At 33.5% G+C, this 15606-nt stretch overlaps 1 protein-coding gene across 1 annotated transcript; it reads right to left on the reverse strand.

The window, feature by feature from the left end:
* Window positions 1–337: 337 nt before the first annotated feature.
* On the reverse strand, window positions 338–1018 carry LOC133783779 (uncharacterized). Its single transcript, XM_062223410.1, has 3 exons — window positions 960–1018; window positions 562–885; window positions 338–492 (listed from the first exon to the last, which is right to left on the reverse strand). The coding sequence occupies exons 1-3, from the start codon at window positions 963–965 to the stop codon at window positions 388–390; spliced, it is 435 nt and encodes a 144-aa protein (XP_062079394.1). The 5' UTR covers window positions 966–1018; the 3' UTR covers window positions 338–387.
* Window positions 1019–15606: the final 14588 nt, after the last annotated feature.

A 15606-nucleotide genomic window follows, 5' to 3' on the forward strand; every position in this document is an offset into this window, starting at 1 on the left:
TGAAAATTTCCTGACTCGACTTTATCACGCATCTTAACCCACATCTCAGCCAAAACTCCCATCATCTCTGGAGTCACATTAGTAGGAGCTTGTGACTGATTTTGGCTTGGACTTTGACTTGTGGAGCTAGACGCTGATTTCTTCCCTTTGCCTTTAGGCCTGTATCCCACTCCTATTTGATAATCAGACCTCGAGCCAAGAACTTTATCCATAACCTGATACTGTATTGATTTACCAGTAGAACCTTCACTAGAAGCAGATTCAGAACCTGACCGACTACTTTGAATATTTTGCCTCTCCATCTCTTGGGTCATTTGTTCCTGCCAAAAGAAAATGTTAAAAAACCAATATTACTATAATTTAAGATCAATAAAGAAAGAAAAAACTTTAACTTACATGTAGTTCTTTGCAACTTTCGCTAACCCAAGTCTTCGTAGATTTTTTTATATGAGTATCTCTCCAAGCATCAATAGCATGCTCATCAGGTTCATCCTACAAAATAATAGTGTTAGTTTAATTAATAATATAATAATATCAAATAAAGTTAAGTATTTTACTTACATATTCGTTACGGATCGCTGCCATTGATTTAGAGCCTTGCGTCGACAAATACTTCATTTCCTTTCTATTTTTCTTGTTCTGCGTGGATCGCGCTATAAACTTTGGGCTCAGAAACAAATTGACGATTTCTTTCCAACTCTCCTTCGAGCACAAGTCAGGAATAGCATTGAGAGCACTATCCAAATCATTCGGATTTCCAGAATAATATTTTTGGAAATGAGAATGCCTAATATTCTTTCTCTCTGAATATCTTTTGCGCATCTCCGTATACAGAGTTCCCATAACTCTTTCAGGTTCTGGATGCCCATCGATATTATAGTAATACTAAAAAAAAATTGTTAGTTTAAATTTTTATAGACTAAAATGTATAATATAAAAAAATTAGGTATTTTTTTTACCTTCATCTTTTGAACGACCTGGTCTTTATATTGCTGAGGAACATCTTTAAAATCTAAATAATGTCCCGACAATAGTAATGTAACTTCAGTATTCAATTGACGAACAAAAGCTTGGTGCTCAGTACCAACCACTTTGTCTGTCGCCGGATCAAGTTGCAATTCAAGTGGTTTGCCAGCATCCCGCCTTCGTTTTTCAATATTAACATTACTGGCAGGGCCACGTCCCCTCCTTCTTGCAGGACGATCTATTAATTTTTTTAATACATAAAAATAAAAATATTAGTAAATCTTAAACATTTAAACAGATTGCGATTATAATATATCACATAACTAAAGTTTAGATATTAACCTGACTCGCAAGTTGAGGGTATCCTGCTAGGATATGTGGGGTCTTGACCACCACCATCTCCACCGTGATATGATACTATATCAGCTGACATGTCTCTTGTATTCATAAATATTTAAGATTTAATAATAAGAATAGAAATCAAATTTAAGATTTAATATCATCAAATGTAATTAAGTAATGAAATAACATTAAACAAAATCAATATCAACATAAATTGGAAAATACAAATCAAATTCAAATTTTTGTGTTTGTTACAAAGGTAATCATTACATAAAACTAATAATCACTATCACTTCCATCATTAACTAAATTAGCATTAACATCATCTTCACAAAAATCAATTAGTAAATCATCTTCTTCATCTAATTCTTCATCTGCTTCTTCATCGCCTAACTCGTGATCCTCTTGACTAACATTTAAATTTTGTACTGTACTAATGTCAATCGAATTTTGAGTAGGTAGCATAACCAACTCGCCGAGATCCACAGTCAACACAAAATTTGATGAGCTAATATCATGTACCACATCAATGTTTGAATTAGCTTCACAGTTCTCGACGTCCCAAATTTGTCGATGGTTTACACCCTCAACAACTTTCCACTGATTTCCTCTAAGTAAATCATCGAGATAAAATACTTGCTTCGCTTGATTTGCAAGTATATATGGGTCATCCTTGTACCATTCCCCGCTAGTGTTTATACTAGTAATATTATTCTCTATAATTATTTTTTTCCTTCTTGGATCTGTATTAAACCACTTACACTTGAACAATGTCACAGAATATGTGCCAGTAAATGTTAACTTTAATACTTCTTCAAGTATTCCATAATAGTTAAAATCTTCTGTTCCAGCAACAAATACTCCACTGTTTTGAGTGCTCCTCTTTAAATCTCGTTTGGTTGACATAAATCGAACACCATTCACTATACAACCTTCGTAATAAGCTCCTAAATGATCTGATCCAGATGCTAAAGCTAGCAACTCGTCACCATTATCTAACGATCCAAGCTTTTGTAAGTCGTATATCTAAAAGAATAAATAAAATTATTATAGAATTGAAAACAATACTTAAAAGGATGAAAGAATATAGGGTAGGTTTTTTTTTTTCACCTTCTTGTGAAACCATCGCTGAAAATATTTCTTATGTAAAATTTTATGATCTCCATCCTGATATTTGTGTTTGATTTCTTCTAAGTGTTCACTATAAATAAGAACAAAAATTTTGAATCAGTTGAAAGCATTTTCAATGCAATAAAAGCAACTTTTGGGAAGAAACTTACTCCAAATATTTCCGAATTTCAGGTGAATTGTTGTATATGTACCACTCTGCTTGTTCACGAGTCGCACGATCAAGAGGCTTTAGAGTCGGACAAGCTTTGTATCCCTGACCACTCCATCCAGATAAATAGCTACGAGCAGGAAAATCGTTAACTGTCCACAATAAGGCTGCACGCAACTTGAACATAGTGTTGGTTATACTATCTCTTGTATCGACACCATTAACCCACAACTCCTTTAACTCATCCACCAATGGTCTCAAGAATATATCCATGTCCTTTCCCGGTGATTTTGGTCCAGGAATAAGAATGGATAATAAGAAATTATTATCTTTCGTACACATCCAAGGTGGAAGAATGTAGTTAGCCAACACCACAGGCCACATACTATATGCTTGACTCATGTTGCCAAACGGATTGAAGCCATCTGCAGCTAAACCTAAACGAACATTCCGAGGTTCACTAGCAAAATCAGGATGTTTGGCATCGAAATCCTTCCACGCTAACCCATCCACTGGGTGTCTCATTATCCCATCGTCTTTTGATTTCCCAATATAGTGCCATAACATTTGCTTCGCTGTAAGTCTTGAACTGTACAGTCTTTTTAATCGAGGAGTCAATGGAAAGTAACGCATCACCTTATGTGGTACCTTTTTTCCATCAGTTTTTTCAGGAGAAATCCATCTACTACTTTCGCAAATTGGACAAGTCTCTTTAGTTGAATGTTCTTTGTAAAACAAACAACAGTCATGTTCACATACATGAATTGACTCGTACCCTAACCCTAATTTCTGTAATCTTTTTTTAGCCTCGTAGTAGGTTGATGGAATTTTATTTCCCTTCGGAAATGCAAGCTTTAGTAATTTCAGTAATTCATCGAAGATTTTATTCGGAATCTTGCCTCTAACTTTCAAATGCAATAATTTTGCTAAAAAGTTAAGAGAAGATATCCAATTACAACCAGGATATAACTCAGCCTCTATCTCGTCAAACAGATCGTCATAAAATTGTCTCGCCGCAGGATTATTTTCAACTTCTTCGGTTGTAGGTAGAAGGAAGTCTTCGACCATTGGAATCATCTCATCAACATCATCATCGTTGGCGTCCACCACATTGGCAACATCTGCTTCCGCTTCACCGTGATATATCCACTTCTCGTAACCTTGATGAAAACCCCAATCGAATACGTGTGCTTTCACCATAGGTAAAGTTTCAAGCCTATTATTTATGCATCTAACACACGGACGCCTAATTCTACCAGAGGAATCCTTATATTCCGACGCCATCGTCAAAAAAGCTTGTAGACCGTTCCAATATTCTCGACAAGCACGATTTCTCAATGTCGTCCAAGTCTTGTCAATCGCCATCTAAGGTGTTATAAAAGTATATAAGTTTACGATATGTGAATAGTCTTATATTTTTAAAGTGTTATAAAATGTTTATAATAGTCTATTATAAACATTTAATAGTTTTAAACGACTTTAAAATGTTTTATAATATAAACAATTATAATTGTTATATTATATTATAAAACATTTAATTTTTTATGCTACTTTATAATGCTTTTATAATATAATTGTTATATTATATTATAAAAATATTTAATAATTTTATATTATATTATAACACATTTAATAATTTTATGCTATTTTTTGTTTAATCATAATATTTTATGCTATTTTATCTAATTTATCCTAAACTTATTTATTTACTTATTTAATTAGTAAATAATTAATTAGTTATCTATCATCTAATTTTTCCTTTACTAAAAAATTAATTATTTAATTATTACCTCATTATTTATTTATTTATTTATGAATTTATTAATCATATTATTAATTTAAATGTTTACTTATTATTTAATTAATTAGTTAATTATTATCTAATTTTTCCTTTATTTAATTAAATTATAATTATCTAATGTTTACTAATTATTTAATTTATACTTAATTAATTATTTATTTTAATTAATTAATTATTTATTTATTTAATTAGTTATCTATTATCTAATTTTTCCTTCACTAAAAAATTAATTATTTCATTAATACTTCATTATTTATTTATTAATCATATTATTAATTAAAATGTTTACTTATTATTTAATTTATTCTTAATTAATTAATTATTTATTTATTTTAATTAATTAATTAGTTATCTATTATCTAATTTTTCCTTCACTAAAATATTAATTATTTCATTAATACTTCATTATTTATTTATTAATCATATTATTAATTAAAAATTTTACTTATTATTTAATAAATTAGTTAATTATTATCTAATTTTTCCTTTATTTAAATAAATTATTATTATCTAATGTTTACTAATTATTTAATTAGGTATTTAATTAATACTTCATTATTTATTTATTTATTTATTAATCATATTATTAATTTAAATGTTTACTTATTATTTAATAAATTAGTTAATTATTATCTAATTTTTCCTTTATTTAAATAAATTATTATTATCTAATGTTTACTAATTATTTAATTTATAATTATTTATTTATTTAATTAGTTATCTATTATCTAATTTTTCTTTTACTAAAAAAATAATTATTTAATTAATACTTCATTATTTATTTATTTATTTATTAATCATATTATTAATTTAAATGTTTACTTATTATTTAATTAATTAGATAATTATTATCTAATTTTTCCGTTATTTATATAAATTATTATTATCTAATGTTTACTAATTATTTAATTTATACTTAATTAATTAATTATTTATTTATTTAATTATTTAATATAATATTTTTCCTTTACTAAAAAAATAATTATTTAATTAATACTTAATTATTTATTTATTTAATATTCATTTAATTATTTATTTATCATATTATTAATTTAAATCTTTCCTAATTATATAATTAATTAATTACTTAATTAATTAATCAATTATTTATTTGGTTATTTAACATATTTAATTATAACTATTCTAAAAACTTAATAATTAATGTGTAATTATTTGAAATTATTTTTATTTAATTAATCATATAACTACTCTTTTATATAATTACTTAATTAATAATTGTTTATATATATTATTTAATACTTACTTTTTAATAAATAAATTTTTAATTATTTAATTTTTATTCTTTTTATATCAATTACTATCTAAGTTATTAAAATAACTTTTTTCTATAATTTAATATTTTTATATTATTTATTAATATTTTATTTCTCTACCATTAAACTATTTTTTTAATAATTAATAACAAATTTATTAAAATCTAAACTTCACAATATTAAAATAATTTTAATTAAACTATAACAAAAATACATTATAACATTCTAACAATATAATAACAATTTAACAATAACAAAAAATTATACATTAATAATACCCAAAAATAATTATTTAATATTCTTTAAAACTAAATGAACAAAATAAAAATGTATGAAATAGAAAATTAATTACCAGTGTACAACAATAGCAAGATTCAGTACTCCCAATAAAGCCCTGAAATATATATATATATATTAGATATAAATTAATGGAATAATTAAATTCAATATATATAATTAACAAAATAAATTTTACCTTGACTAGCACCAGAAATTTGGTCGAAAATATGGATGCCAAAGCGAAAGAGATACTGTAAGTAACCTATACATAAAAAGATAAATGGTTTATAACCAAAGATTATAACTGTCAGCAAATAAATTATTAAATAAAATACATGAATTTGATGAAAAATACTATCAGCAAAGAAATTATTAAAAGAAATACATACCCAAAGCTGCCCACGAAGAAATTTGATGAACCAAAGCTGCCCACGAACAAAGAGAGCTTCTGAAAACGAATGGTTTTCTCTGGTTTTTTTTTAGGGAGAGTTGGAGGATCGGCCGTGAAGAAGACGGATGGGTTTTATTTATAGATTATTATTACCGGCGGAGGTCCGCCGGCAATAATAACTCCGCCGGTAATACTTAAATAACGGTAATATTTTAATAATTATTACCGGCGGAGCCTGCCGGCAATAATCGAAATATTATTCCCAGCGGAGCCCACCGGCAATAATCCGCTGGTAATAATTGAAAAATTTAATGGGCGGTAAGTTTCCCGCGGTTATAAATTTTGGTTATTACCGGCGGCATTTCCGCCGGTAATAATAAATTTCCCGCCGGTAATAATTAAATAATTTTAAAAAATAAAAATAAGATTAATACCGGCGGAAAACGAATTCCGCTGGTAAAGATGGTATTATTACCGGCGGACTACCTCCGCCGGTAATACTTCCGCCGGTAATCACCATTTTTGTTGTAGTGAAATATCTGAAAACTAAGGATTGATGATATTACACTCATAATAATTAAACGAAAAAATTATACAAAGCATGTGTCGCTAATTTCCTCAACACACAATTAAAAGAGAAAATGTTAGATAACCTTTTTAAAAAGTATATGTACAAATTTTGTCAAAAAATATTATATGTACAGTTTAAAATTATTTTATTCTACTTGAAAATATTATTGATTAAGATTAAGTATCACTAAAAAAATCGTATATTTTTTTAAATCAAATATTACTTTTTATCACAACAAAAAATTTACAACTAAAACATAATGTATAGCTATAAGTTGTCACTGACATAATTTAGTTAAAGTCTATTATATATAGTGATAAAATTTATTGTCACTGAAATTATGATTTTTGTGACTTTCAGCCACAGACAAATAAGTGATGACATATATATGAGAAAATTTGTTTAATCACAAGTTTTTTTATTTTTATAAATTTTTTTGTTATGATTAAAAATAGGAGTCTTTGGCAAAATGACCTCTTTTTATAGTGCAATTTGCACTATGGCCTAGTTTAAATAATTTTTAGCTAAATGACCTCATTACAAAAAAGGAGACTTTTGCCGGCGCAAATTTGCGCCGGCAAAGGTATAGTTTTGCGCCGGCAAAGAATTGCGTCGTATCTCCGTCGCTAATGTCACTTTTGCCGACGCAAATATAATGCGCTGGCAATGGCCTTTTTTGGCGACGAAAAAATACGCCGGTGAAAATATAAATGCGCCGGTAAAAAAATCTGTCATGATATTGTGGAAAACACTTTTAGCGGCGCAATAATGCGCCGGCAATAGTTTAATTTTTTAGTGGCGCATTTTTGCGCCGGTAAAAGTGTATATGTGAAGGTAAGATTGAAACTTTTTGCCGACGTAATTTTGCGCCGGTAAAAGTATTTTTAAAATAATAATTTTTATTAAATTATTAATATTATTTTCAATATATTAATATTAATTAATAATTTTCAATTTTAATATATTAATAATTATTTAATTTTTTAGTAATATTATTTAATTAGAAATAAAAATAAAATTAAAATTTTATAAATAAATAAACAAAAAATTACAACTATTAATATTTATTGTCTCCACCAAACATGAAAATATAAAAGTAATTTAGTAAAATAAATGTCTCATAAATTAAATTTTAAATAAATAGAAAAAAAGTTCTACAAATGAGTACTGGCCGCCTCATCATTCCCGCCCCCGTCAGCATCATCGTCCTCGTCAGAATCCTGGTCTGGTAAGTCAACAGTAAAACCAGGAGCCAATTGACCAACCTGCTTCAACAAAGCACTGAGCAGGAGATCTTGACGCCGTTGACGACTCTCAAGTTTAGTCGTATGCTTCTTTAGGTTATGATTTTCTAGCATAATGTCCTGATTTTGCTGCAAAATGGTGTCCACTTCAGGTGGCAATTGCCCGGACATTTGAGAAGTTGACGAAGATGCTGCCCTCTTTGCGCCAATTGCCTTCAACCTAGGCAACCCCCCAAACCCTTTCTTATAACGCGAGCGGGGTCCAAGGACATCCGTGACAATATCCATATCAGGCGGGAAATGACCGTCGACATTATCGCCGACACAAGAAGCAGCAGATGATGCAGGGGCCGTACTCTGCGATGCTCGACGTTCGGTCATCTCATTCTGCACAATAAAAAGCACGTATTTCGAATTCCAATATAACATTATTTGAAAACCTAACTTATAAATTTTTAATATAACAACATATAAAATATAACTTTATTATCTATCTGCCAACATCCTATCATTAATGACTGCAGACCAGTGATTGAAAAAGAATGTAATTAATTTTGTTCCCGTATCAGGGAGCAAGTGGGCTAAAGTAAATTTGGTCATGAAAATCCATATCTGAATGAAAATCATGAAAATATTGTTGATATATACGGTAGGTGCAGTTAATTCCATTAATGGGGAATTTACGTCTCCAAGCATATACATCAACTACATTTGCATGTTTTTCATTCAGATATGGATTTTCATGACCAAATTTACTTTAGCCCGCAAGCTCCCTGATACGGGGACAACATTAGTTACATTCTTTTTTTTATCTTAGTCCACAATCCTTAATCATAAAAATATTGGCACATAGATTATAAAGATTTCATTGTTAAAAATTTAATTAATAATTAATAAATAATTACTAATTGACAACAACCAATTAATAATTAATATTTATTAATTATTTACTAAACTTTTTTAAAGTTAAATGATCATAAATTAGTTAAGGTTATGCAACTTACATGTTTTTTCGCCTCTGCATCACTAATCCACTTATACTTCTTCTTGTGCAGGTGCTCGAATGTGTCGATCATGCTCGGGAGCTGGCCAGTAGATGGGTCCATCTAAAAAAGCAAATTATTTAAACATTGTGACATTTATAATATTTTCGTAAATGTAAGGATATAAGTTATTATAATTTACGTGATCATAAACATGGGCAACGATGGATTTGGAACCGTGTCCTCCTGGTATGGTCATTTTAGCTCGAGCTTCTTTATTTTTCTTCGATATACGCTTCAAAAAGAAAACAGTACTCATTAATCTAAATTGTAATTTTATAATTAAAAATTAATGTAAAATGTACGGCATACCTGGTGAGAATCAGAAACCCAAAAATCACACAGAACTGCCCAATCAGAAGAAGTGATCGACACAAAAGGTTTTGACTTCGCTCTCTCATTGTCCACCTCTCCTCCAACATCTACCCAGTGTTTCTTCATCGTGTGGCGCCAATCAGTCAGATGTTTTTGCATTTGTCTTACCATGGCATCGTTGATTACTGGATTGTCTTCTGGATAAATGAATTTTTCCTAAAATCACAATTAAAATTGGAATTTGTTAAAATATTATGAAGATAGACAAAATATTTAATAATGAGTTATTAAAGGTTTAAAGAATGCTTACAGATAGTCTCTTTCGAATAACTTCGATATCAGCTGGTTTTACTTGTTCCCAAGCTAGTGTAGTTGGGGGTACGGTGCTACGCAAATAACGAGCCATAGAATTGTTGAACCACTTGCCGTACTTTTGAATAGCTTTTCCAGTTTCTTTATCAAACTCTACTTTCAAATGAGTAACTTTTTTGATGGCCAGCTCCTTCTCGATATTGGCACCGTAATAAGCTCCCCTGCCTCTCTTGGAGCCACCACCTGTGTCATTACTTGTTTCGGCCATTCTACATTAAAATATTCATTAATTAACTAATTCAAATTATGTATGTCTGTTGTTTTTTGTTATAAAATTAACATTTATTCATTATGGTATTTCCAAACCTACCCTATTCCGACCTAGTGGATCCCTTGGAGATAGTAAGAAGTCATGTACTTCTCCTCAGTTTTTTAAAATGTTTATCAAACATTTAAAAAAAATGAGGAGCAGTACATGAATACATTGTCTATCCCCAAGACATCCACTAGGTGCATCACTATTATTTTTTGTTATTGAATTAACATTTTATTACTTATTGTCTTTCCTAACCTACCCTATTCCGACCTAGTAGATCCCTTGGAGATAGTAAGCAGACATGTGCGACTACACACTTTTTCAAAATATTTCATCAAACATTTTGAAAAAATGAGTAGCAGTACATGAATACATTGTCTATCCCCAAGGCATCCACTAGGTACATCGCTATTATTTTTTGTTATTGAATTAACATTTTATTACTTATTGTCTTTCCCAACCTACCATATTCCGACCTAGTAGATCCCTTGGAGATAGTAAGCAGACATGTGCGACTACCCATTTTTTCAACATATTTCATCAAATATATTGAAAAAATGAGTACCAGTACATGAATACATTGACTATCCCCAAAGCATCCAATAGGTGCGTGTGTACCTATATCTGATACTATCATTAATTAATGATAATAAATAAACTTTTCATTGAATTAAATAAAAAGTTGCATACACTTGTTTAAATTACATATCACTGTCCTCATCATCACTAACTACAACATCATTACGAACATCACTATCACTATCACTATCAACTAGAGCATTATCGTCATCCTCATCGTCTTCATACTCGGCCAACGTGTCGTCTTCAAATTGAACGTCATCATCGACAACAAATTCATCTGAACCTTCGCCAACCAAATCATCAACGTTGTGCACTTCAGTGGCATTGACATCAACCCGATCATACTGAAGATTATCAAAAATTGGAAGTTCTACCCACAACTGAAATGAAGAAGAATTAACTTCTTGCAATATTGGTATATCATTTGTGGTCTCAGTATCATCAACATCGGAATTTGTGAAATCCCATACATTCCTTGGAATGTATTCATTAACGAGCCTCCAATCATCCCCATTTTTCACATCTCGAAGATAATACACCAACTTCGCTTGAGATGCGAGAACGAAAGGATCATCTTTATAACATTCTTCTTTCACATATACGCTCGTAAAATTGGATTCCACTTTAATTCTACTTGTATTGAACCATCTACACTTGAATAGGACAACACTGTAACCCATCAAGTAGGACAATTCAATTACTTCTTCCAAAACTCCATAGTAGTTCACTCCTTCCTCACTTGGCACCATTACACCGCAATTTTGTGTTTTAAGCTTCATATCACGACCACGAGTCACAAATTTCACACCATTCACTATCATCCCTGGATATGAATACACGGTGCCGCTTGATTTGCTTGCGAGAGCATACAATTCATTATTCACTTCAGTAGGTGTTGACTCATGCAAACCGTTCACCTGTCAACATTAACATTGAAAGTTAGTTTTGGATTGACTAATTGGGGTTTCAGAAAAGAATTGACTAATATACATACTCTTTCTTTGAACCACTGAGGAAAATCAGTTTCTTGTTGAACTTCAAGATTCAAGCCCCCCCGTCTTCTTAATTCATCCATATGCTCACTACAAATGAACAAAAAAACTATGATTTTGGCATTTACTCGGTATATAAACCAAACATCATTATTGAAAAAATACTAGAAAACACACCTAAGGTACTCCTTAATTTCGGCACAATTGTTCAAGATATACCACTCAGCCTTTTGCTTTAACTGCGGATTGAGGAGCATACTTGATTTCTTACCAAATGGACGACCAACAGCCTTATAAATAGAATATTCCCGATTTGGTTGGGATTCAACGCGATCGTCATTCCTCTCAGGTCGATTGAATCGAGTCTCAACCCCCCGCAGGTACATTGAGCAAAAGGTTAAAGCCTCGTTCACCACGTAAGCTTCTGCGATTGAACCTTCGGGACGTGCACGATTTCTTACATATTGTTTATAAACTCCCATCGAACGTTCAATGGGATGCATCCACCTAAAGTGCACGGGACCGCCAAGAATTGCCTCTTTCGGAAGGTGCAAAACCAAATGCACCATAATGTCGAAAAATGCTGGAGGAAATATCATTTCCAACTTGCATAAAATGGTGATAATGTCTGTCTCCATCTTCTCAAGGTCTTTCACATTCAAAGTCCGTGCACAAAGTTTTTTGAAAAAACCGCACAACTCAATAATTGGCTTCCGAACTTCCGGAACCAAAAACGACCTAAGTGCGGCGGGCAACAACTGCTGAAACAACACGTGGCAATCGTGTGATTTCAACCCAGTTATCTTGCCATCATTGACATTGACATTCTTCGAAAGGTTTGCAGCAAAACCGTCCGGGAATTCAACTGACTTCACAAATTCACAGATAACTCGACGCTCCGGGACACTGAGGGTGTAACTGGCGTGCGGTTTCTTCCACTTGTTTCCCTCTTTGCGGAGGTGGAGTTTTTCCCTATTTTTCATGTCTGCTAGATCAAGTCTTGCCTTGTCAGTGTCTTTAGATTTTCCCTCTAAGTTCAACAAAGTTCCCAAGACACTGTCGCAAACATTCTTCTCAATGTGCATTACGTCCAAATTATGCCTCAACAATAACTCCTTCCAATAATCAAGCTCGAAAAATATTCTCTTCTTCGACCAATTAAGTTCAATCGGAGCCCTTTTGCGTTTCACACCACCAAATTCTTTGTGTTTCCCAGGATGTCTAATCAGCAAATTCTCTAATTGCTTCAAAACATCATCACCGGAGTAATGTTTCGGTGGTGGCCTGAGTTCACTGTTACCGTCGAATAGTGCTCGTTTGCTCCTCCATTCATGATCCATATCAAGAAATCTCCTATGGCCAATGTATGCAATTTTACTTCTAATCCCTACAGAGGGAGTTTCTTCATTGCATGTGGGACACGCCTTGTACCCTTTTGTGCTCCACCCAGACATCATAGCATAAGATGGGTAGTCGTTAATGGTCCACAAGACTGCTGCACGCATATTGAACAATGTACTATTGTATGCATCTCTTGTCTCGACACCATTTATCCATAACTCCTTCAACTCGTCAACCAAAGGTCTCATATATGAGCCACGGCGTGGGATTATGGGACACCGGTGGTCGGAGACTATCACAGAGGAGAGAGGGAGAGCTTTGCTTTCACAAACACAGAACAGAAATGGGGAAGAAGGAGGCTGCGGCTGAGATATATCGTTAAGACTTTTGCCGGCGCGTTTCGTTGCGCCGGCAAAAGTCTAAAACTGCGCCGGCAAAAGTGTTTAAGTAAACCCTAAAGTAAAACGATGTCGTTTTAATTATCTCGACTTTTGCCGGCGCGTTTTTTCACTTTTGCCGGCGCCACGAAACGCGCTGGCAAAAGTAAGCCCACCTACTTTTTATTTCAAACGTGTAAAAATTTAAAAACACGTTGACTTTTGCCGGCGCATTAGGTGAAATGCGCCGGCAAAAGTCATCTTTTCCGGCATTAAATTGCGCCGGCATAGGGTTTGATTTTTGCCGGCGCAATTCATGAATTTCGCCGGTGAAAGTGATTTTTGCCGGCGCAATTCCGAATTACGCCGGCAAAGAACTGGTTTCTTGTAGTGCCTTTTTTATTAATGAACTTTTTATATTACCCATTTTACCCTTAAAATAAAATAATAATAAATTAAAACAAAAACCCTAATAATAACTATCATCTTCTTCCTCTCACCCATCCACCCACACCCATCCACAACTACCCATTATCACCCCCCCCCCCCCCTCACCACCACCACCACCACCACCACCACCACCGGCGACCACCGCCCATTATCAACCTTCTTTTCGAGCACATAAAAGAAGGAGGTTGAGATACTTACGAATCCGTCTGATCGAGTAGTATCGAGATGGGGCTAGGCCATCTGTCCAGAAGAAGGCCTTCTTGAAATTAGGAGGATGATTGGGAAGATCCTCAAACATCTTCTTCTCTTTGGGATAGCTCGAGAGATAGTAGAAGCCATCTCCTCCCTGAGCTCGGGAGGGATTACTTTTCAAACAAAAGAGATATAAGATCTCTTAAGGCGAAGGCCCTTCCCACTTCAGCTCGTGGTAAAGCGAACTTAGGGCAGACAGAACCCTATAAGAATTGGTATTGAGTTGGAAGGAAGGCAGCCCAACATAGTCCAAGAAGCCTTTAAAGAAGGACTTCAAGGGAAGGACAGCTCCCGCCTTCTTGTTCTCCTGGCTCCAAGCTACATACCTCAGCCTGCTGTCAGGGTTTCCATCCCCCGGACCTCGGCACCTAAGAGAGCCCGACAGCCCTAAGCCGTGAAGGGCCAGAATATCAGATATCTGTCCCAGCGACGTAACCGAACTCCAGTAGTGTTCGGCCTCGAAGAATTCCCTCCTCGGTTGCGAAGTGGAGGGTTCCCCCATCAGTGAGAATCGAAGATCTCCCGGCTTGTACACGACTGTCACTTTCAGCCTGGGATCAAGGGGGATCGGTCTAGGCTCGGAGTCAAAATCCGGATAAAGAGCCTCTCGGAGGATTTTTCTCTTCTTCTTTATGACCTCGACGATTTGATGTCGGTAATGAGCTTGGGTTTCTTCTTGTTCATGAGCTAGCTCGTGTTCGCGAATCAGACGCTGGTTCTGGGTAAACGACTCCGGGCTCGGAGTTTTTGGCGAATACGGGATGGCAAGCAAAGACCCCTACCGTCTTTCCAGATTCTGTGACATCAAGCAAGAAAGAAAAAATGGTGAGGGCCATGCACGCAAGGAATCAAGAATAACGATCTCGGTGGTTCAAGATCGAAAATGCTTTGATACGAATTGAGCTCGATCATGGGGACCCGATTAGTGTCATGATGTGTATTTCACGAAAAAGGGAGGAAACTGGATTATATTTTTGAAAATCTCGAAATATCAAGGAAAAAAGGTGGCGGTTATTCAAAAGTGGTATTTTTTAGGATCGTGCATTCTTAAAAACCCAGATTTTGTACCCGATATCTTGGTATACAAGATATGTCCTCCAAAAATTGGGAAACCTAGAAAAAAAAGACCATATTTGGGTTTTTTTACGCATAAACTGGGTATTGAATCGATAATGTTGGAACCTAAATGTAATATCTAACAGCCGACGCATCCCATTAAACTAGTGAATGGACCAACAAAATTCTAGTGCCCAAGGTGCAACAGAAGCATAAACACACATGGAAAAAAATAATGCAATGAAGCCATGAACATAAAACTTACACAATGCGATTGGCAGAAACAGAGAAATGGACGATTGTATAAGCGGCTGCAAGTGCGATCTCACAGAGTCAAAAATTCCAGCATGGCCTTGTCTTCTCGGCTTCGAGAACATGCAAGAAATGGGCAAGGAGGGTTCTGGTTTTCCTTTCTTCCTTTTT

This window comes from Humulus lupulus, chromosome 6, assembly GCF_963169125.1.
Source record: "Humulus lupulus chromosome 6, drHumLupu1.1, whole genome shotgun sequence".
Taxonomy (NCBI): Eukaryota; Viridiplantae; Streptophyta; class Magnoliopsida; order Rosales; family Cannabaceae; genus Humulus; species Humulus lupulus.

Excerpts from the sequence above, each read along its gene's own strand:
- LOC133783779 (XM_062223410.1), bottom strand. Across the intron at positions 493-561 it reads CAGCGATCCGTAACGAATAT|GATGAACCTGATGAGCATGC; the intron begins GTAAGTAAAATA and ends ATTATTTTGTAG.